This window comes from Bubalus bubalis, chromosome 9 (genome assembly GCF_019923935.1).
Source record: "Bubalus bubalis isolate 160015118507 breed Murrah chromosome 9, NDDB_SH_1, whole genome shotgun sequence".
Lineage (NCBI taxonomy): Eukaryota > Metazoa > Chordata > Mammalia > Artiodactyla > Bovidae > Bubalus > Bubalus bubalis.
Window position 1 is genome coordinate 97,704,876 of NC_059165.1, and position 16,730 is coordinate 97,721,605.

The 16,730-nt window shown below is 39.4% G+C and overlaps 2 protein-coding genes across 2 annotated transcripts; both read left to right on the forward strand.

Moving 5' to 3' along the window:
* The first annotated feature begins 6,668 nt into the window (after window positions 1-6,668).
* LOC112587131 (olfactory receptor 7G1-like) lies at window positions 6,669-7,592 on the forward strand. Its single transcript, XM_025294202.3, has one exon. It carries the CDS (start codon window positions 6,669-6,671, stop codon window positions 7,590-7,592), a length of 924 nt encoding a protein of 307 aa, XP_025149987.3.
* Window positions 7,593-12,572: 4,980 nt separating this feature from the next.
* On the forward strand, window positions 12,573-13,713 carry LOC102404753 (olfactory receptor 7G1-like). The gene has a single exon (XM_025294148.3). It carries the CDS (start codon window positions 12,775-12,777, stop codon window positions 13,711-13,713), a length of 939 nt encoding a protein of 312 aa, XP_025149933.3. The 5' UTR covers window positions 12,573-12,774.
* The last annotated feature ends 3,017 nt before the right edge of the window (window positions 13,714-16,730 follow it).

Sequence of the window (16,730 nt, forward strand, 5' to 3'; positions counted from 1 at the left end):
TCTGGAAAACAGCTCCCTGCTTGGCCCTCTTGTTAACTCCAGAGCTTCCTTCATTGAGGTTCACAAAACAGCTGCCGATTTGAATAACGTTAGACCCTAGTTCATACTGAGAGTTCCCTGATCTTTAGCAAGAACTGTGGATTTCGAGCCTCAGGGGAATGGGGCATGTGAAGGATGAGAGAATTTTTAATAAACATTTTGTGAGACTATGATGACCTAAGATGCATAACTTTCATATGAGGACATGGGGAAATATATTATCATTACATTTATAATTGGGAATACAGAAGGATCTTTCCTCGGTTTTACTTATTAAAGTAGCATATGCAAAGTGATGCTTAAAGTCTATGTGTAGTTCTGCGAGAATGGTAATATAATAGCCATGCATGTACCTATCCTATCCTGAAGTTAAATAAGTAAAACAATCCCTTAATTATAGAATGCAATTTTTCTCCCACCTACATCACACTCTCCCCTCCCAGTGACAAACAAAATCATGACTTTTTAATTCTTTTTTCTTTCATTTGATCTTCTGTTAGGTTGACTCCTGTGAATTTGCCATTATTTGATCATGTTTGCACCATAAAACTGACAATAGGATGAAATATCACTGTCTTATCACCTCTGTATGTATTCCTTTGCAATTTATAACTTGATGACTCATTAAAATTTAATTGTTATGCGTTAACCTTTTATCTTGATTTTTTCTCATTATTGCACTTGGGAGATTTCAATGTTATCTTGGAGTGTATCAGTAAATAATTACTTTGCAATATTCTGTATATTTACATTGTGTTTGGAGACTTCAAAACAGATATTTTTTATCATATTGATGGTAATTTTGTTTGTAGCTAATTTTATGCTGTTATGAGTAAATCTGAGTATTCTTTTCTATTTCTCATGGTAGCATGAGGGGATCCATATCGTCATCAACACCTTTTCATTTATAGTAACAATGTAAAAATTACTTCATCAACAGACATACCTCTTATTATTACATAACTGAGAGGATTTTGATGCATTTATTTTCTTTCAAATACCTAAATGTGATAGATCTACTGAGTTGTTCATAATTTTCTCATTAATTCATATGAGCTTTTTTTTTTTACATAATCAAGATATTAGTGTTAGTTGTACAAAATCAACCCTGACTATTCACTGGAAGGACTGATTCTAAAGCTGAAGCTCCAATGCTTTGGCCACCTGATGCAAAGAGCCAACTCATTGGAAAAGATCTCTGATGCTGGTAAAGATTGAAAGCAAAAGGAGAAAAGTGAGGCAGAGGATGAGATTGTTAGATAGCATCACCAACTCAATGGACGTGAATTTGGGCAAACTCCAGGAGATAGTGGAAGACAGAGGAGCCTGGCGTGCTGCAGTTCTTGGGGTCACAAAGGGTTGAACACAACTTAGCAGCTGAACAACAAAAACCATACCAACTGCAAAATTATTTCTTAAGTGTATGACCTCTTTTTGGATATCCTGTACAGTTTTATTTTGTATGAACACAAGTGCATCATTTTAGTTGCATAGTTAATAGCTTCTAATACTTTACATAATGGCATCACTTAACAGGTCTTATTTATGAAAACAACAGGGTTTCCCTGGTAGTTCAGCTGGTAAAGAATCTGCCTGCAAAGCAGGAGACCCCTGTTTGATTCATGGGTCAGTAAGATCCCCTGGAGAAGGGATAGGCTACCCATTCCAGTGTTCTTAGGCTTCCCTGGTGGCTCAGCTGGTAAAGAATCCACCTGCAATGCAGGAGACCTGGGTTTGAATGAAAACAATAGTACTTCAGTCTGAAGAATTCCCAGTCTTGGCTTTTACATTTGAAATATGAATTTAGTTTTCCCTTTGATGTTAAGCAGGATCCAAATTCATTTTTATGTACCTGTATAAACTTCCCATTTATGTATAGATTTCTTTATGGATTCTATCTTCTGGTCAATAGGTCTTCTATTTATCCCTGAGCCAATATAAAACATTTTAATTATTCTAGCTCACTAGACTAATAAAAATAAATTTATTGTGGTAACAGAGAAGCTTCGGACTCTGTTGATTACAATCACAAGGTACATTGTGTCATAACTTGAGTGCTTCTCTGATAACTTATGATGCAGTGTAAAAGCATTGGTAACCAAGGGCCAGAATTTCAATGAATTGCCCATTATAATGAGGTCAGAATATTCAATCTACTACTTTGGGAAAATTGATACTGAAATTCTATAAAGGGAATGGAAGATGCCTATCACATGCTCAGTCTATTTTTAAAATTTTAGTAAAACATATAACATGAAATTTCCAATCTTAATGATTTTTAAGTGCACAGTTTTGTGGCATAATTGCATTCGCCATGTTACGCTGTCATCACCAAGATTTGCTTCCACCTGTTTTTCATCACCTCAAACTCTCCCCCGACCTCAGTCCCTGGCAAACTGTAGTCTAATTTCTGTTTCTATAAATGTTTCTACTCTAGCCATTGCATATAAATGGAATGATACAATAAATGTCTTTTTTTCTTTTTCAATTTCTTCTTGTTAAGAAACTATTTTTTTAAACTCTTTATTGGATTTGTTACAATATTGCTTCTCTTTTTTTAATGTTTTGGTTTTTTGGCTGCGAGGCATGTAGTATCTTAGCTTCCCAACCAGGGGTCGAACCCACACCCTTTATGCTGATGGACAAAGTCATAACCACTGAACCATCAGGGAAGTCTGTCTCTTTCAATTTCTTTCTGTGAAGTTTTTCAAACATACAGAAAAGTTGAAAGAATGATATAGTGAACACCCATTTGCCTGCCACCTACATTGAATAGTTAACTTTTTGCGACAATTTGCTTTATTGATCTATGTACACTATTTTTTCTTTTTTGTTGTGTTAAAATACACATAACATAAAACTTACCGCCTGAACCATTTCTGCGTTCACAGTTTAGTAGTGTTAAGCATAAGAACATTTTAGTCTTGCAAATCAGAAACTCTATTCTCTTAAAACAAGAATTCTCCTTTTCTGCCTCTTCACAGACCTAGATAACTATTGTTCTATTTTCTACTTCTATGAATTTCAGTACTTTAGATGGCTCATATAAATGAAATCTGTCTTTTTGTGACTGACTTGTTCCACTTAGCCTAATGTTCTCAATTCTCATCCATATTGTGGTATATGGCAAAATTTCTTTCCTTTCCAAGACTGAATAATATTCCATTGTCTGTAAATAGCACATTTTGTTTATCCATTCATCCATTGGGTCACTCCCACTTCCTGATTATTATAAATTGTGCGACTATGAACGCTCGGCTGGTAAAGAATCTGATTGCAATGCGGGAGACCCTGGTTCGATTCCTGGGTTGGAAAAATCCGCTGGAGAATGGACAGGCTATCCATTCCAGTATTCTTGGGCTTCCCTGATGGTTAAGCTGGTATAGCTGGTAAAGCTGCAAAAGAATCTTCCTGCCATGTGGGAGACCTGAGTTCAATCCCTGGGTTGGGAAGATCCCCTGGAGAAGGAAACAGCTACCCATTCCAGTATCCTGGCCTGGAGAATTCCACGGACTGTACAGTACAGGGGGTCGCAAAGAGTTGGACACAACTAAGCCACTTTCACTTTCATGAACAAGTTCAGTTCAGTTCAGTCACTCAGTCCTGTCTGACTCTTTTTGGGTGTATGTGTGAGTTAAGGTTTATTTGGGACAAAATGAGAAGTATAGCCCCAAAGATAGCATTTCAGATAGCTGAGAAACTGCTCCAAAGAGGTAGAGGGGAAGGTCAGTGTTACATATGATTTTAGTGAAGAGGGTACATGCAGTCAAGCACACATTTTGGCAGAGGCTTGCTGCTAGTCTCATGTCCGACTTTACAACCCCAGGGACTGAAGCACTCCAGGCTTCCCTCTCTACCACCAACTGCCAGAGCTTTCTCAAACTCGTGTGCAAAGTTGTGGAAATGTCTCTTAGAATCTTAATTTAAAATTTTTAAAGAATCATTATTTTTTAAGTCTTTATTGAATTTGTTACAGTATTGCTTCTGTTTTATGTTTTAGCTTTTTTTGGCCATGAGGCATGTTGCATCTCTATGAGAGATGGAGACCATGAGGTCTATGGAGGAGATAAGGGTTTGATCCCTGTGGTAAGATCCCTGGTCGGGGAGCAAAGATTTCCACCCCCACCATGCCTCGCAGCCAAAAAAAAACAAAAACATAAAAATAGAAGCAATATTGTATCAATAGCAAATTTCCACCTGGGCCCTTGACAGCTAAAATTTTAAATCTTTATATCATGTGTATTTTTCTGTTATTTTATGTGTTTGGAGCAAATGATGTTAAGAAGGTAAGGGGTGACATTACCAATGCCATCTTTTCTCTTGTTAGTTTTAATATATCAAGAAAATTGTAGGTTAATATAGGCCATATTGTAGCAGTGATAAATCCATAGATATATGAAAATATTGAATTCCTTAAAGATGAAAAATAGTTTAATCAATATTAATGTGGAGTACCACCTCCACCTATTAGATAATGGATAAATCTAAATAAATGTTCTCAGATTATACTTGCCCACTATTGTTTTACCATGACTTTTTAACTGCTTATGAGTCTATGAAAAATTAAGGAATGGACATGAGCAGGTACAGATGTTGAAAAGTGGGTAGTCTGTACTTAGCCTGAATTCCTACAGTGTAGAGTCCTCTTATTTACTTGTTTATTTGCTTATGATTTCACTGTGTCTTCATTGCTGCACACAGTCTTTCTCTAGTTGTGGCGAGCAGGAGCTCTTCTTCGTTGCACAGGCTTCTCATTGCGGTGGCTTCTCTTGTTGCAGACACAGTCTCTGGGTGCATGGGCTTCAGTAGTTGTGGCTCATGGGCTCTAGAGCACAGGCTCAGTAGTTATGGTACATGGACTTAGTTGCTCAGTGGCATGTGGGACTGTACCAGATCAGAGATCTAACCCGAGTCCCCTGAGTTGGCAGACAGATTATCCATCGTACACCAGGGAAGTCCCAGTATAGAGCGTTGACCTACAGGTTTGCACTGTCCTGGGATCACAACGACAATAAATTGACTGGTTAATGAGGAGCTTTGGAAATTGAATCTCCGGAGTTCCAGACTGCATGAGTTCCATCTGCCTGTGACCATCTCAATCAACAGTTCTTTCTCAGAAAAGAAACAGCACACCTGAGACTCCTCATAACAGATCCCTCCTGTCCAGGAGCTGGTGACTCACTCAGACCTTCTGTTCTTTCTAAGGACAGCTCTTCCAAACCAGACACGTGAAGCATCATTCCACTGTGATGTCAGCCAGGTAACCTAACCTCCCTCTGTCAATGTTTGGAAATTATAGCAAGTATTTTGCAATAGGTACAACCAGGGGAAGCTGTGAAGAGCGTACATATATTAGATGATCACAGCTAGGTCATCCATGGGTCTCCTGCCAAACTGTCTATCATCTTCTTCAATATTTCCTTGTACTTTGCACCAGTACTCAAAAACCTTTCATTTATTATTATTTTACTGACTCTCTGCTATGACAAGGACCACTTCTTCCTGAGTAGAAAGTTGCCCATTCTTAGTCAGGGTGATTTTGAAGAACTGTCTGACATTTCTTTGTGTTTCTTTAATATAGGAGGTGTGCAAAAAAAGTTGATAAATTTCACCTTATCAGCCCATTCCTGGTCCTTGACACACCTAGGAATTATCTCTGTTGTTTGAGTCCGAGGTCACTGGGGATTCAGACAGAATCTTCAACTGCCTCCCTAGTCTGTTTCTTCTTATAAAATTACCAAATGTTTTAAATAATCAGAGCAGCATAGATATCAATAGAATGTTGTTGCTCAGTTACTCAGAGAAGGCAATGGCAACCCCACTCCAGTACTCTTGCCTGGAAAATTCCATGGGCGGAGGAGCCTGGTAGGCTGCAAACCATGGGGTCGCTAAGAGTCGGACATGACTGAGTGACTTCACTTTCACTTTTCACTTTCATGCATTGGAGAAGGAATGGCAACCCACTCCAGTGTTCTTGCCTGGAGAATCCCAGGGACGGGGGAGCCTGGTGGGCTGCCATCTACAGGGTCTTACAGAGTCGGACACGACCTAAGCGACTTAGCAGCAGCAGCTCAGTTGCTACCTTATGTAACTCTTTTGCAACCCCATGGACTATAGCCCACCAGACTCTTCTGTCCATGTGATTTCCAAGGCAAGAATACTGGAGTGGGTTGCCATTTCCTTCTCCAGGGGATCTTCCCAAAGCAGGGATCGAACTTGTGTCTCCTGCATTGCAGGTGGGTTCTTTACCAGTGAGCCACCACGAAAATCCTATAGATAGACTATTACAAGTTACCCGTGTCAGATTCATGTTGATGTATGGCAAAACTAATACAATATTGCAAAGTAATTAGCCTCTAATTAAAATAAATAAATTTAAATTTAAAAAAAAACAGTCACCTCTTAACCATTTCCAGGTTTAATTTTGATTATTGACTGTTATATCAGCTTTAGGTTCTTTTTACAGTATCAGAAAATTATGCATCAGAAGATTTTCCTTTCTCACCACCCTCCATTAGCCCCCTTCCCTTCCCAGGGTGCTTTCTTCCTCTTGTGATAGACCTGCTGCTTGTCTAGGGATGATATATTTTATTTTCTATTTCATCTTTTTCATCAGATTTATCAATAACATGGAGCTCAGAAACAAAACGGGTGTTTCAGGATTTCTTCTCATGGAAGTGACAGAGGATCCAAAGCTGCAGTCCCTTGTCTTCAGCCTGTTCCTGTCCATGTACCTGGTCACTGTGCTGGGAAACCTGCTCATCATCCTGGCCATCAACTATGACCCCCACCTCCACACCTCCATGTACTTCTTCCTCTCCAACCTATCCTTTACTGACATCTGTTTAAGTACAACCACAATCCCAAAGATGCTGATGAACATCCACACACAGAACCAAAGCATCTCTTATGCAGGCTGCCTCACGCAGGTCTGCTTTGTCCTGGTGTTTGCAAGTCTGGATAGTTGTATTCTTTCAGCAATGGCCTACGATCGCTATGTGGCCATTTGTCATCCACTGAGGTACACTGTCGTCATGAACTCTTATCTCTGTTGCTTGTTGATTCTTCTTTCTCTGTTTACTAGCATTGTGGATGCCCTGCTCCACAGTCTGATGCTCTTGCAGCTGTCCTTCTGTACAGATCTTGAAATCCCCCTCTTCTTCTGTGAAGTCGTTCAGGTCATCAAGCTTGCATGCTCTGATACCCTCATCAACAATATCCTGATATATTTTGCATCTAGCATATTAGGTGGTATTCCTGTATGTGGAATCATTTTCTCTTATATTCAGATAGTGTCCTCTGTGTTGAGAATAGCATCAATAAGTGGAAAGTATAAAGCTTTTTCCACCTGTGTGTCTCACCTCTCAATTGTGTCCTTATTTTATGGGACAGCTTTTGGTGTGTACGTTAGCTCTGCTTTTAGTAATGCTTCCAGAAACACTGCAGTGCTTTCAATGATGTACACTGTGGTCCCTCAAATGATGAACCCCTTCGTCTATAGCCTGAGAAACAGGGATGTGAAAGGTGCCTTGAGGAAACTTGTCAGTATCTAGGACATCTTTTCTTCTGGGATATCTCATTTGCTTTGCACTGGGGTTTCTGGAACGAGTCAAAGTGATAGAAAAACTGGGCAAGCCAGAATGTTTGCCTGGTTCTTTCACCACCAAATTCTTTGAAAATAACTATGTAACATAATGAAAAGTTCATTTTAACTTTGGGTTTTGATTGCTATGAGAGCCTTAGCTTGACTATACGGAGTACGGCTGCTTCTAAGAAGTTCACCCTTATAAGCGCTACTTAGGACAATGCCTGGTGCCTAGTAAGTACACAATAAAGTTAACTAGTATCACCGTGTTCCATACTTGCCTATATTCATCAGTTTTGTAAACTTAATGTTCTCACATATTTTTATCACTTGCCTCAGCAACAAGATTAGTTTTCTTTCATGTTATGTTTATCAGCTGCTTTTTCTAGTCTGCATAATGAAATAAAATAAGTTGTGTTCAGGTAGTCAGGGTAATTACTGATAATCTTCTAGCATTTTATTTGCTTTCAGCTTTCTCATTGGCCTATTTATAAGAATGTGTCTGAGTTTTCAGTTCTCTCCTCAATCATCTTATATTGCTGTATTTCTTACACGTCACTGGTGGAGTCTGAAAAAAAAAACAACATTAAAATGAATTGTATCATTGATGTCATAGAGGACTGGTTGCAGTCTTGGGGATCTTAATGCAAAACTTTTTTTTCTATTTTAATTATATTTGTTTACTTTTTACTGCACAGGGTCTTCTTTGCTTTGCACAGGCTTGCTCTAGCTGCAGCCAGCGGGGGCTGCTCTTCATTATGATGCTAGGACTTCTCATTGTGGTGGTTTCTTTTGCTGAGGAGCACAGGCTCTAGGCTTCAAGAGTTGCAGCATATGGGCTCAGTAGTTTTGGCTTTCTGGCCCTAGAGCACAGGCTCATTAGTTGTGGTACATGGGCTCAGTAGTTGTGGTACACAGGCTTAGTAGTTCCATGGCACATGGAACCTTCCTGGACCAGAGATCGAACCCATGTCCTCTGCATTGGCAAGAGGACTCTTTTTTTAATTAATTTATTTTTAACTGAAGGATAATTGCTTTACAGAATTTTGTTGTTTTCTGTCAAACCTCAACATGAGTCAGCCATAGGTATACATATGTCCCACCCTCTTGAACTTCCCTCTCATCTCCCTCCCCATCCCACCCCTCTAGGTTGATACAGAGCCTAGCAGGAGGATTCTTATCCACTGTACCACCAGGGAAGTCCAATGCAAAGCGCTTTAATGTGTCTTTATGAGGAAATTTATTCTATGGTGAACTATATTCTTTTGAAATGGAGATGTTGAGTTAAAGACAAGAAAGGAAAAAAAAGGGGAAATTTGATAAGGACAGTGACATTACTTTTCCTACGAGCATAAAAAAGCAGGGCCATAAGTTAGAAATATCTCTGTGAGGATGCAGGTGAAACAATGGAGATCTCAAAGGAGAGCTGAAGGAGTGACTGCGGAAACCTGTTCTCCTCATTGGTGGTTGAAGGGTTGTTTTATTTTCAGCACCAAAACTGGAGAACAGCTCCCTGGCTGCCACGCAAGCAGAGCTTCCCCCACAGAAGAGATGCAGAAGTAGTTCACCTGGGACTTCCCCGGTGGTCCAACAGTTAAGAATCCACCTGACAATGCAGGAGACATGGGTTCAATCTCAGGAAAATCCCACATGCTTAGAGGTAACTAAGCCGCTGCACCACACTTACTGAGCCCATGCCCTAGAACCCACGCTCCACAACAGAATCGGCTGCAATAAGAAGCCAGTGCACCGCAACTAGAGGGTAGTCCCCGCTCGCTGCAACTCGAAAAAGTCCATGCACAACAACGAAGATCCAGCACAGCCGAAAATAAATGAATGAAAATGTGAAAATGTTAGTTGCTCAGTCATGTCCAACTCTTTGTGACCCCATGGACTATAGCCCACCAGGCTCCTCCATCCTTGGGATTTTTCCAGGCAAGAATACTGAAGTGGGTTGCCATTTCCTTCTCCTGAGCATGTTCCAGACCCAGGGATCGAACCTGGGTCTTCCCATTGCAGGTAGACTGTTTACCATCTTTTAATATAAAAAGAAACAGATCATCTGAGACCTTTGTACTAAGATTTCTCTGACCTCCAGCAAGAACTACTGACTTTGAACCTCTGGGGGAGACTTGTGGAGAACCTGCGTTCATTTTTACACCCATAACTCTGTTTGATATTTTTCAAAAAGTATGACCCATTTTTATTTAAAAATTGAAAGAATTTTTAAAACTTTTACATTGAATGAAAAATTTTAATAGGCACTATGAGATTCTGAAGACCTCTGAAATCTGAGACACTTGACTTCAATAGTAAACAACATGGGAGAATGTGTTTAGAATTATTAAGATAGCAGGCCTTTCCCCAACTTCTTAAATATAGTATATGCTAAGTAGTGCATAAGATTTATCTGTAGTTTTGAAAGAATAGATAAGAACATGATATGAACCTATATGTAAGGGTGAAAAATACAGCAATGTCATTACCACAGAATCCACCGGAAGTGTTTCACAGTCACAACACCCTCTCCTCTTCCATTGAAATTATTCTTTTGGGTTGAATCCTATGAAATTGCCAAGATTTTATCATATTTGTCCTATGAAACTGGCAATAGAATTAAATTTCATTGTATTATCTCCCCAATATATGTTCCTGCCCAATTTATAAATTGACTTATTTTCAAACTTATTGAAAGTTTAATATAATGTATGAGTTTTTTAATCTCAATTGCTTCTCTCATTATGGCACTTTGAGATTTAATCAAGTTGTTGGGCATATCAGTAACGAATTTACTTCTAATCCTTTGTATTTCAACATTATGTATGGTGACTTTTCAAAGTAAGCATCCTGCCCGATGTTGATGAAAATTTTGTTTGTAATTGGTTTTTTTTTTCACTATGAAAAATAAACCTGAGTATTCTTGTATATATTTCTTGGTGGAAATGAGACAAGTTTTATGTTTGCAATGAAATTATTGAGTGTAAGTGGGTATGAATGTTCCTTTGAGTTGTACCAAAGAGTTCTCCTAAGTGACAGAAACAAGTACACACACTTTCTGATGAAAGACTTGGTGATCTGTATCACAACTGATACACTTTCAAGTAAACTGATAACCTAATGTAAAAATCATTTCATTAATTGACATATCTCTTTTTATTATTTGGTTGAGAGTTTTTTCCACATATTAATTTCTCTTTCTTTTAAATATATGTTTGTGATATCTCAAAAGAGTTCTCTTTTTTATTATTTTTTAATTTTTATTTATTTATTTGGCTGCACTTGGTCTTAGTTGTGGCATTTGGGATCTTTAGTTGCAGCATTTGGGATCCAGTTCCCTGACCAGGGATCGAACACAGGCCACCTGCATTGGGAGCTTGGAGTCTTAGCCACTGGACCACCAGAAGTCCTTCTTTTTCTTTTTAATTCACATGAGTTCTTTATATAATTTCAACCCACACTCCCCTAAAATACACCAAAATGTACAATGAAACTATGTGAAAAGATTAGAAAAGATGGTTGTGAAAGCTAAAAAAAAAAAAAAAAAAAGAGTATCAGAGTTTTATGTATTGACCACATACAATTGTCAGGAAATAAATTATTATCTGCTATAGAAATATACACAGTGAAAATTAAGTTTGAGGAGACATTAGTGACTGTTGAAGAGAAAAACTCCTGAGAGTTTCCAATTTTATAATAACATTTAAAGATATACTAATTATATGCACATATATAACTATATTTTCACATATAAACTTGGTATTAGACTTTGTGCTGTAACTAATTAGGTAGAGATTCCTTTGCTCATATTGCAAAAAAGAAAACTGGAATCCAATTAGAGAAAGATGATGTGCTCATATTTAAAGAATTAGAAAAGGAGGTGAGCAGACTCAGATGGAAAAAACTACAAGGTATACAACTGGTCTCATAGGATCAGGAAAGCAGCTACTCTGATTCCTCCTTTCCAGAGTCTTGGCCTTTACAGATTTGCACTGCCCTGGGATCACAGTGACAATCAAACTGTTTGGCTAATGAGGAGCTTTGGAAATTGAACCTCTAGGGATACAGAGACAGTATACTGCCTGTGACCACCTCATTCAACAATGCTTTCCGTGAAAAGTTACAGCACACCTAAGCCTACTCCCATCCGTGATCCCTCTTGCCCAGGAGCTCTGGTCTCACTCAATCCTTCTGCCATTCCCGAGGACACATCTCCTATGCGGCAAGTCAAAGAAGACATCGAGCATCATTCCACTGTGATGCCAGCCAGGTATCCTAACGTCTCTCAGTGAGTGTTTGGACATGAAGTCAGGTATTATGCAACAGGCTCATCCAAGGGAAGCTGTGAAGAGAGTACCTACATCAGACGGTTTAGAACTAAGCCACCCACGGTCCTCCTGTCTGTCAGTCATCTTCTTCAAGTGTTTCTTTGTACTTGGCACCAATGCTAAAGCATCTCTCATTTACTCATATGGTACTCACTCTACTATGACCAGGAGCATATCTTTCTGAGTAGAAATCTGTCTCTTTTAAATCAGGTGAACTGTTATAATTCTCTAACATTCACTTGCAATCTTGTGGTAAGAAAATTGGTAAAGCTCACCTTATCATGCTATTGCTGGTTCGTGACATACCCATGTATTACCTCAATTGCCTGCCTCTGAGGTCTCAGGGGATCCAGATAAAATGTTCTCCCTGTTTCTCGTCATAAAATGGCCAGGTTTTAAATAGCTAAAACAATATACACAGTGTAAATTTTTAATGACACCTGTTAACCCTTTCCAGAATTAACATTTGTTGATGCTGCTATATCAGCTTAAGGTTTTTTTAACTGAAAAAAAGTTTTTAAAGAAACAGAATAATTCACATACACAAGATGCACTTTTTTTTTTTTTTTGCCACACCACACAGCATGGGGGATCTTAGCTCCCTTAACAGGGATGGAACCCATGCCCCCTGCACTGGAAGGGCAGAGTCTCAACCACTGGACTGCCAGAGAAGTCCCAGGCACATCTTTTTAATTGCCCTCTTTCAATCTGCTTCCCTTATTCTTTAGATGGTTTTTGCTTCTGGTGACACTCTTCCTTCTAGTCTAGAAAACACACATTTGATTGTCTTATCATTCCACCTTTTCCATCAGATTTATCAACAGTATGGAACAGAGAAATAAAACACGTGCTTCAGATTTTCTTCTCATGGAAGTGACAGAGGATCCAAAGCTGCGGTCCTTCCTTTTCAGCCTCTTCTTGTCCATGTATCTGGTCACAGTCCTGGGAAATCTGCTCATCATCCTAGCCGTCAGCTCTGACTCCCACCTCCACACTCCCATGTACTTCTTTCTCTCCAATCTGTCTGTTAACGACATCTGTTTAAGCACTACCACAATCCCAAAGATGCTAGTGAACATCCAAACACAGAATCAGAGCATCACTTATACAGGCTGCCTCACGCAGATCTGCTTTGTCCTGGTGTTCGCTAGTTTGGAAAGTTCTCTCCTTGCAGTGATGGCCTATGACCGCTATGTCGCCATTTGTCACCCACTGAGGTATACTGTCATCATGAGCCCCCGCCTCTGTGGGCTGGTGATCATACTCCCCCTGTTTATTATTATTATGGATGCCCTGCTCCACACTCTGATGCTGTTACAGCTGACCTTCTGCACAGACCTGGAAATCCCCCTCTTCTTCTGTGAAGTTGTTCAGGTCATCAAGCTTGCATGTTCTGATACCCTCATTAACAATATCCTGATATATTTGGCAACTAGCATATTTGGGGGTATTCCTGTGTGTGGAATCATTTTCTCTTATATTCAGATAGTGTCCTCTGTCTTGAGAATGCCATCAGCAAGTGGAAAATATAAAGCATTTTCCACCTGTGGGTCTCACCTCTCAGTTGTGTCCTTATTCTATGGGACAGGTTTTGGGGTGTACATTAGTTCTGCTCTTACTAACTCTTCCAGAAACACTGCCGTGCTTTCAATGATGTACACTGTTGTTCCTCAAATGATGAACCCCTTCATTTATAGCCTGAGGAACAGGGACATGAAAGGAGCCCTGAGGAAACTCATCGTTAGGACTCCTTCTTTTCTGTGATTGTCTCTTCTGCTTTGTACTGGCATTTCTAGAATGAACCAGAGTCACAGAATGTCAGGTGAACCAGAAAGCCTGACTCTTGTCCCACCAACTTATTCTAAAATGACTAGGTAACATAGTGGCTAAGGGAATTTTAACTTGAGGTTGAAACCCAACTTCCTGTTTGCTTGGCTCAGTGATGTTTCACAAATGAGTCCCATTTCCTAATCTTGGTTTCCTCCATGCACTCCTTAAGAAGCTAATGGAGGCAAAAGAAATACTGATATCGTTGGAACATCAAAAGAAGAAATGTGGAAAATTTGGATATGTCAGGGAGAGGATCTAATAAATTTGTGGACATAAGAACCTTGATTTTGCCTGATCTTGTGGTTGGGGCCAACAAAGTCCATATAGTGAAAACTATGGTTTTCCAGTAGTCATGTATAGATGTGAGAATTGGACCATAAGGAAGGCTGAATGCCGAAGAATTGATGCTTTCGAACTCTGGTGTTGGAGAAGACTCTTGAGAATCTCTTGAATTGCAAGGAGATCCAACCAATCAATCCTAAAGGAAATAAACCCTGAATATTCATTGGAAGGGCTGATACTGAAGCTGAAGCTCCAATACATTGGCCACCTGATGGGAAGAACTGACTTACTGGAGCTAGGATGTTGAGAAATATTGAAGGAAAAAGGAGAAGGGGTCAGCAGAGGATGAAATGGTTAGATAGCATCACTGACTCAATGGACACAAATGTGAGCAAACTTCAGGAGACAGTAAAGGACAGCAGAGCCTGGCGTGTGTCCTGCCATTCATGGGATCGCAAAGAGTCAGACACGACTTAGTGGCTGAACAACAACAGAACAGCATCCCAGGCTCAAGCCTACTGTGAGACATGTGGAGATTTGTATGCACTGCATATTTCTTTTTACATGTGATATTGCTTTTAAATATCTTTTGTAGTTTTTTTTTATGGGGGCAAGGTATGAACACAAGTGCTTAATTTTAATGCAGTGCATTTGTCAGTACTCTCCATAATGGTTTGTACTCCCTAAGAGTAAAAATGCAAATCACCTTGGAAAATTAACTAGTATTGTTGTGTTCCATAATGTGCTTATATTCTAATTTATAAATTTACTGGTCTCGCATAATTTTACCACTTGCTTCAGCAATTAGGTTAGTTTTGTTTTCTTTGATGTTATATTTATCAGCTTGCTTTTCTGATGGGTCACATAATAAAATAAATATTATTTATGCAGCAAAACTGAACTCATTTCCAATACTCTGGACTTGTACATGTATGCTGTATCTTTTCCAAAATATATGTTCTTTCTGATGCTGGAAGTTTCATTTCTTTGTAACTAGTTTTCTGGTGTTATAGATAAATCATTTTGAATAGTGTCTTATATGTGTCTGGTATTAATGAGAGTGTTTTGTAATTGGGATGGAAATATTGGGCATTAGAGATATCAAGTCTCCTTTGGATAGTTCCAATAAGTTTTTCTTTGAACAAATAGGTATACACTGGAAAGTACTAGTTATCTATTTCATCACCAATGTTTTCAAGAATACTGACAGTCTAATGGGTATAGTGATTATGTGATCACTGACCTGTGATTCAGACATCCTGGAATGTGAAGTCCAGTGGGCCTTAGAAAGCATCACTATGAACAAAGCTAGTGGAGGTGATGGAATTCCAGTTGAGCTCTTTCAAATCCTGAAAGATGATGCTGTGAATGTGCTGCACTCAATATGCCAGCAAATTTGGAAAACTCAGCAGTGGCCACAGGACTGGAAAAGGTCAGTTTTCATTCCAATCCCAAAGAAAGGCAATGCCAAAGAATGCCCAAACTACCGCAGAATTGCACTCATCTCACACACTAGTAAAGTAATGCTCAAAATTCTCCAATCCAGGCTACAGCAGTATGTGAACCGTGAATTTCCAGATGTTCAAGCTGGTTTTAGAAAAGGCAGAGGAACCAGAGATCAAATTGCCAACATCCGCTGGATCATGGAAAAAGCAAGAGAGTTCCAGAAAAATATCTATTTCTGCTTTATTGACTATGTCAAAGCCTTTGACTCTGTGGATCACAGTAAACTGTGGAAAATTCTGAAAGAGATGGGAATACCAGACCACCTGACCTGCCCCTTGAGAAATCTGTATGCAGGTCAGGAAGCAACAGTTAGAACTGGAAATGGAACAACAGACTGGTTCCAAATAGGAAAAAGAGTACATCAAGGCTGTATATTGTCACCCTGCCTATTTAACTTATATGCAGAGTACATCATGAGAAACGCTGGACTGGAAGAAACACAAGCTGGAATCAAGATTGCCAGGAGAAATATCAATAACCTCAGATATGCAGATGACACCACTCTTATGGCAGAAAGTGAAGAGGAACTCAAAAGCCTCTTGATGAAAGTGAAAGAGAAGAGTGAAAATTTGGCATAAAGCTCAACATTCAGAAAACAAAGATCATGGCATCCAGTCCCATCACTTCATGGGAAATAGATGGGGAAACAGTGGAAACAGTGTCAGACTTTATTTTGGGGGGCTCCAAAATCACTGCAGATGGTGACTGCAGCCATGAAATTAAAAGATGCTTACTCCTTGGAAGGAAAGTTATGACCAACCTAGATAGCATATTCAAAAGCAGAGACATTACTTTGCCAACAAAGGTCCATCTAGTCAAGGCTATGGTTTTTCCTGTGGTCATGTATGGATGTGAGAGTTGGACTGTGAAGAAGGCTGAGCGCCAAAGAATTGATGCTTTTGAACTATGGTGTTGGAGAAGACTCTTGAGAGTCCTTTGGACTGCAAGAAGATCCATTCAGTCCATTCTTAAGGAGATCAGTCCTGGGTGTTCTTTGGAAGGAATGATGCTAAAGCTGAAACTCCAGTACTTTGGCCCACTCATGCGAAGAGTTGACTCATTGGAAAAGACTCTGATGCTGGGAGGGATTGGGGGCAGGAGGAGAAGGGGACGACACAGGATGAGATGGTTGGATGGCATCACCAACTCGATGGATGTGAGTT

What these genes read in the sequence shown, in the direction of transcription:
- LOC112587131 (XM_025294202.3), top strand. Translation starts at nt 6,669, where the DNA reads ATGGAGCTCAGAAACAAAACGGGTGTTTCAGGATTTCTTCTCATGGAA.
- LOC102404753 (XM_025294148.3), top strand. Translation starts at nt 12,775, where the DNA reads ATGGAACAGAGAAATAAAACACGTGCTTCAGATTTTCTTCTCATGGAA.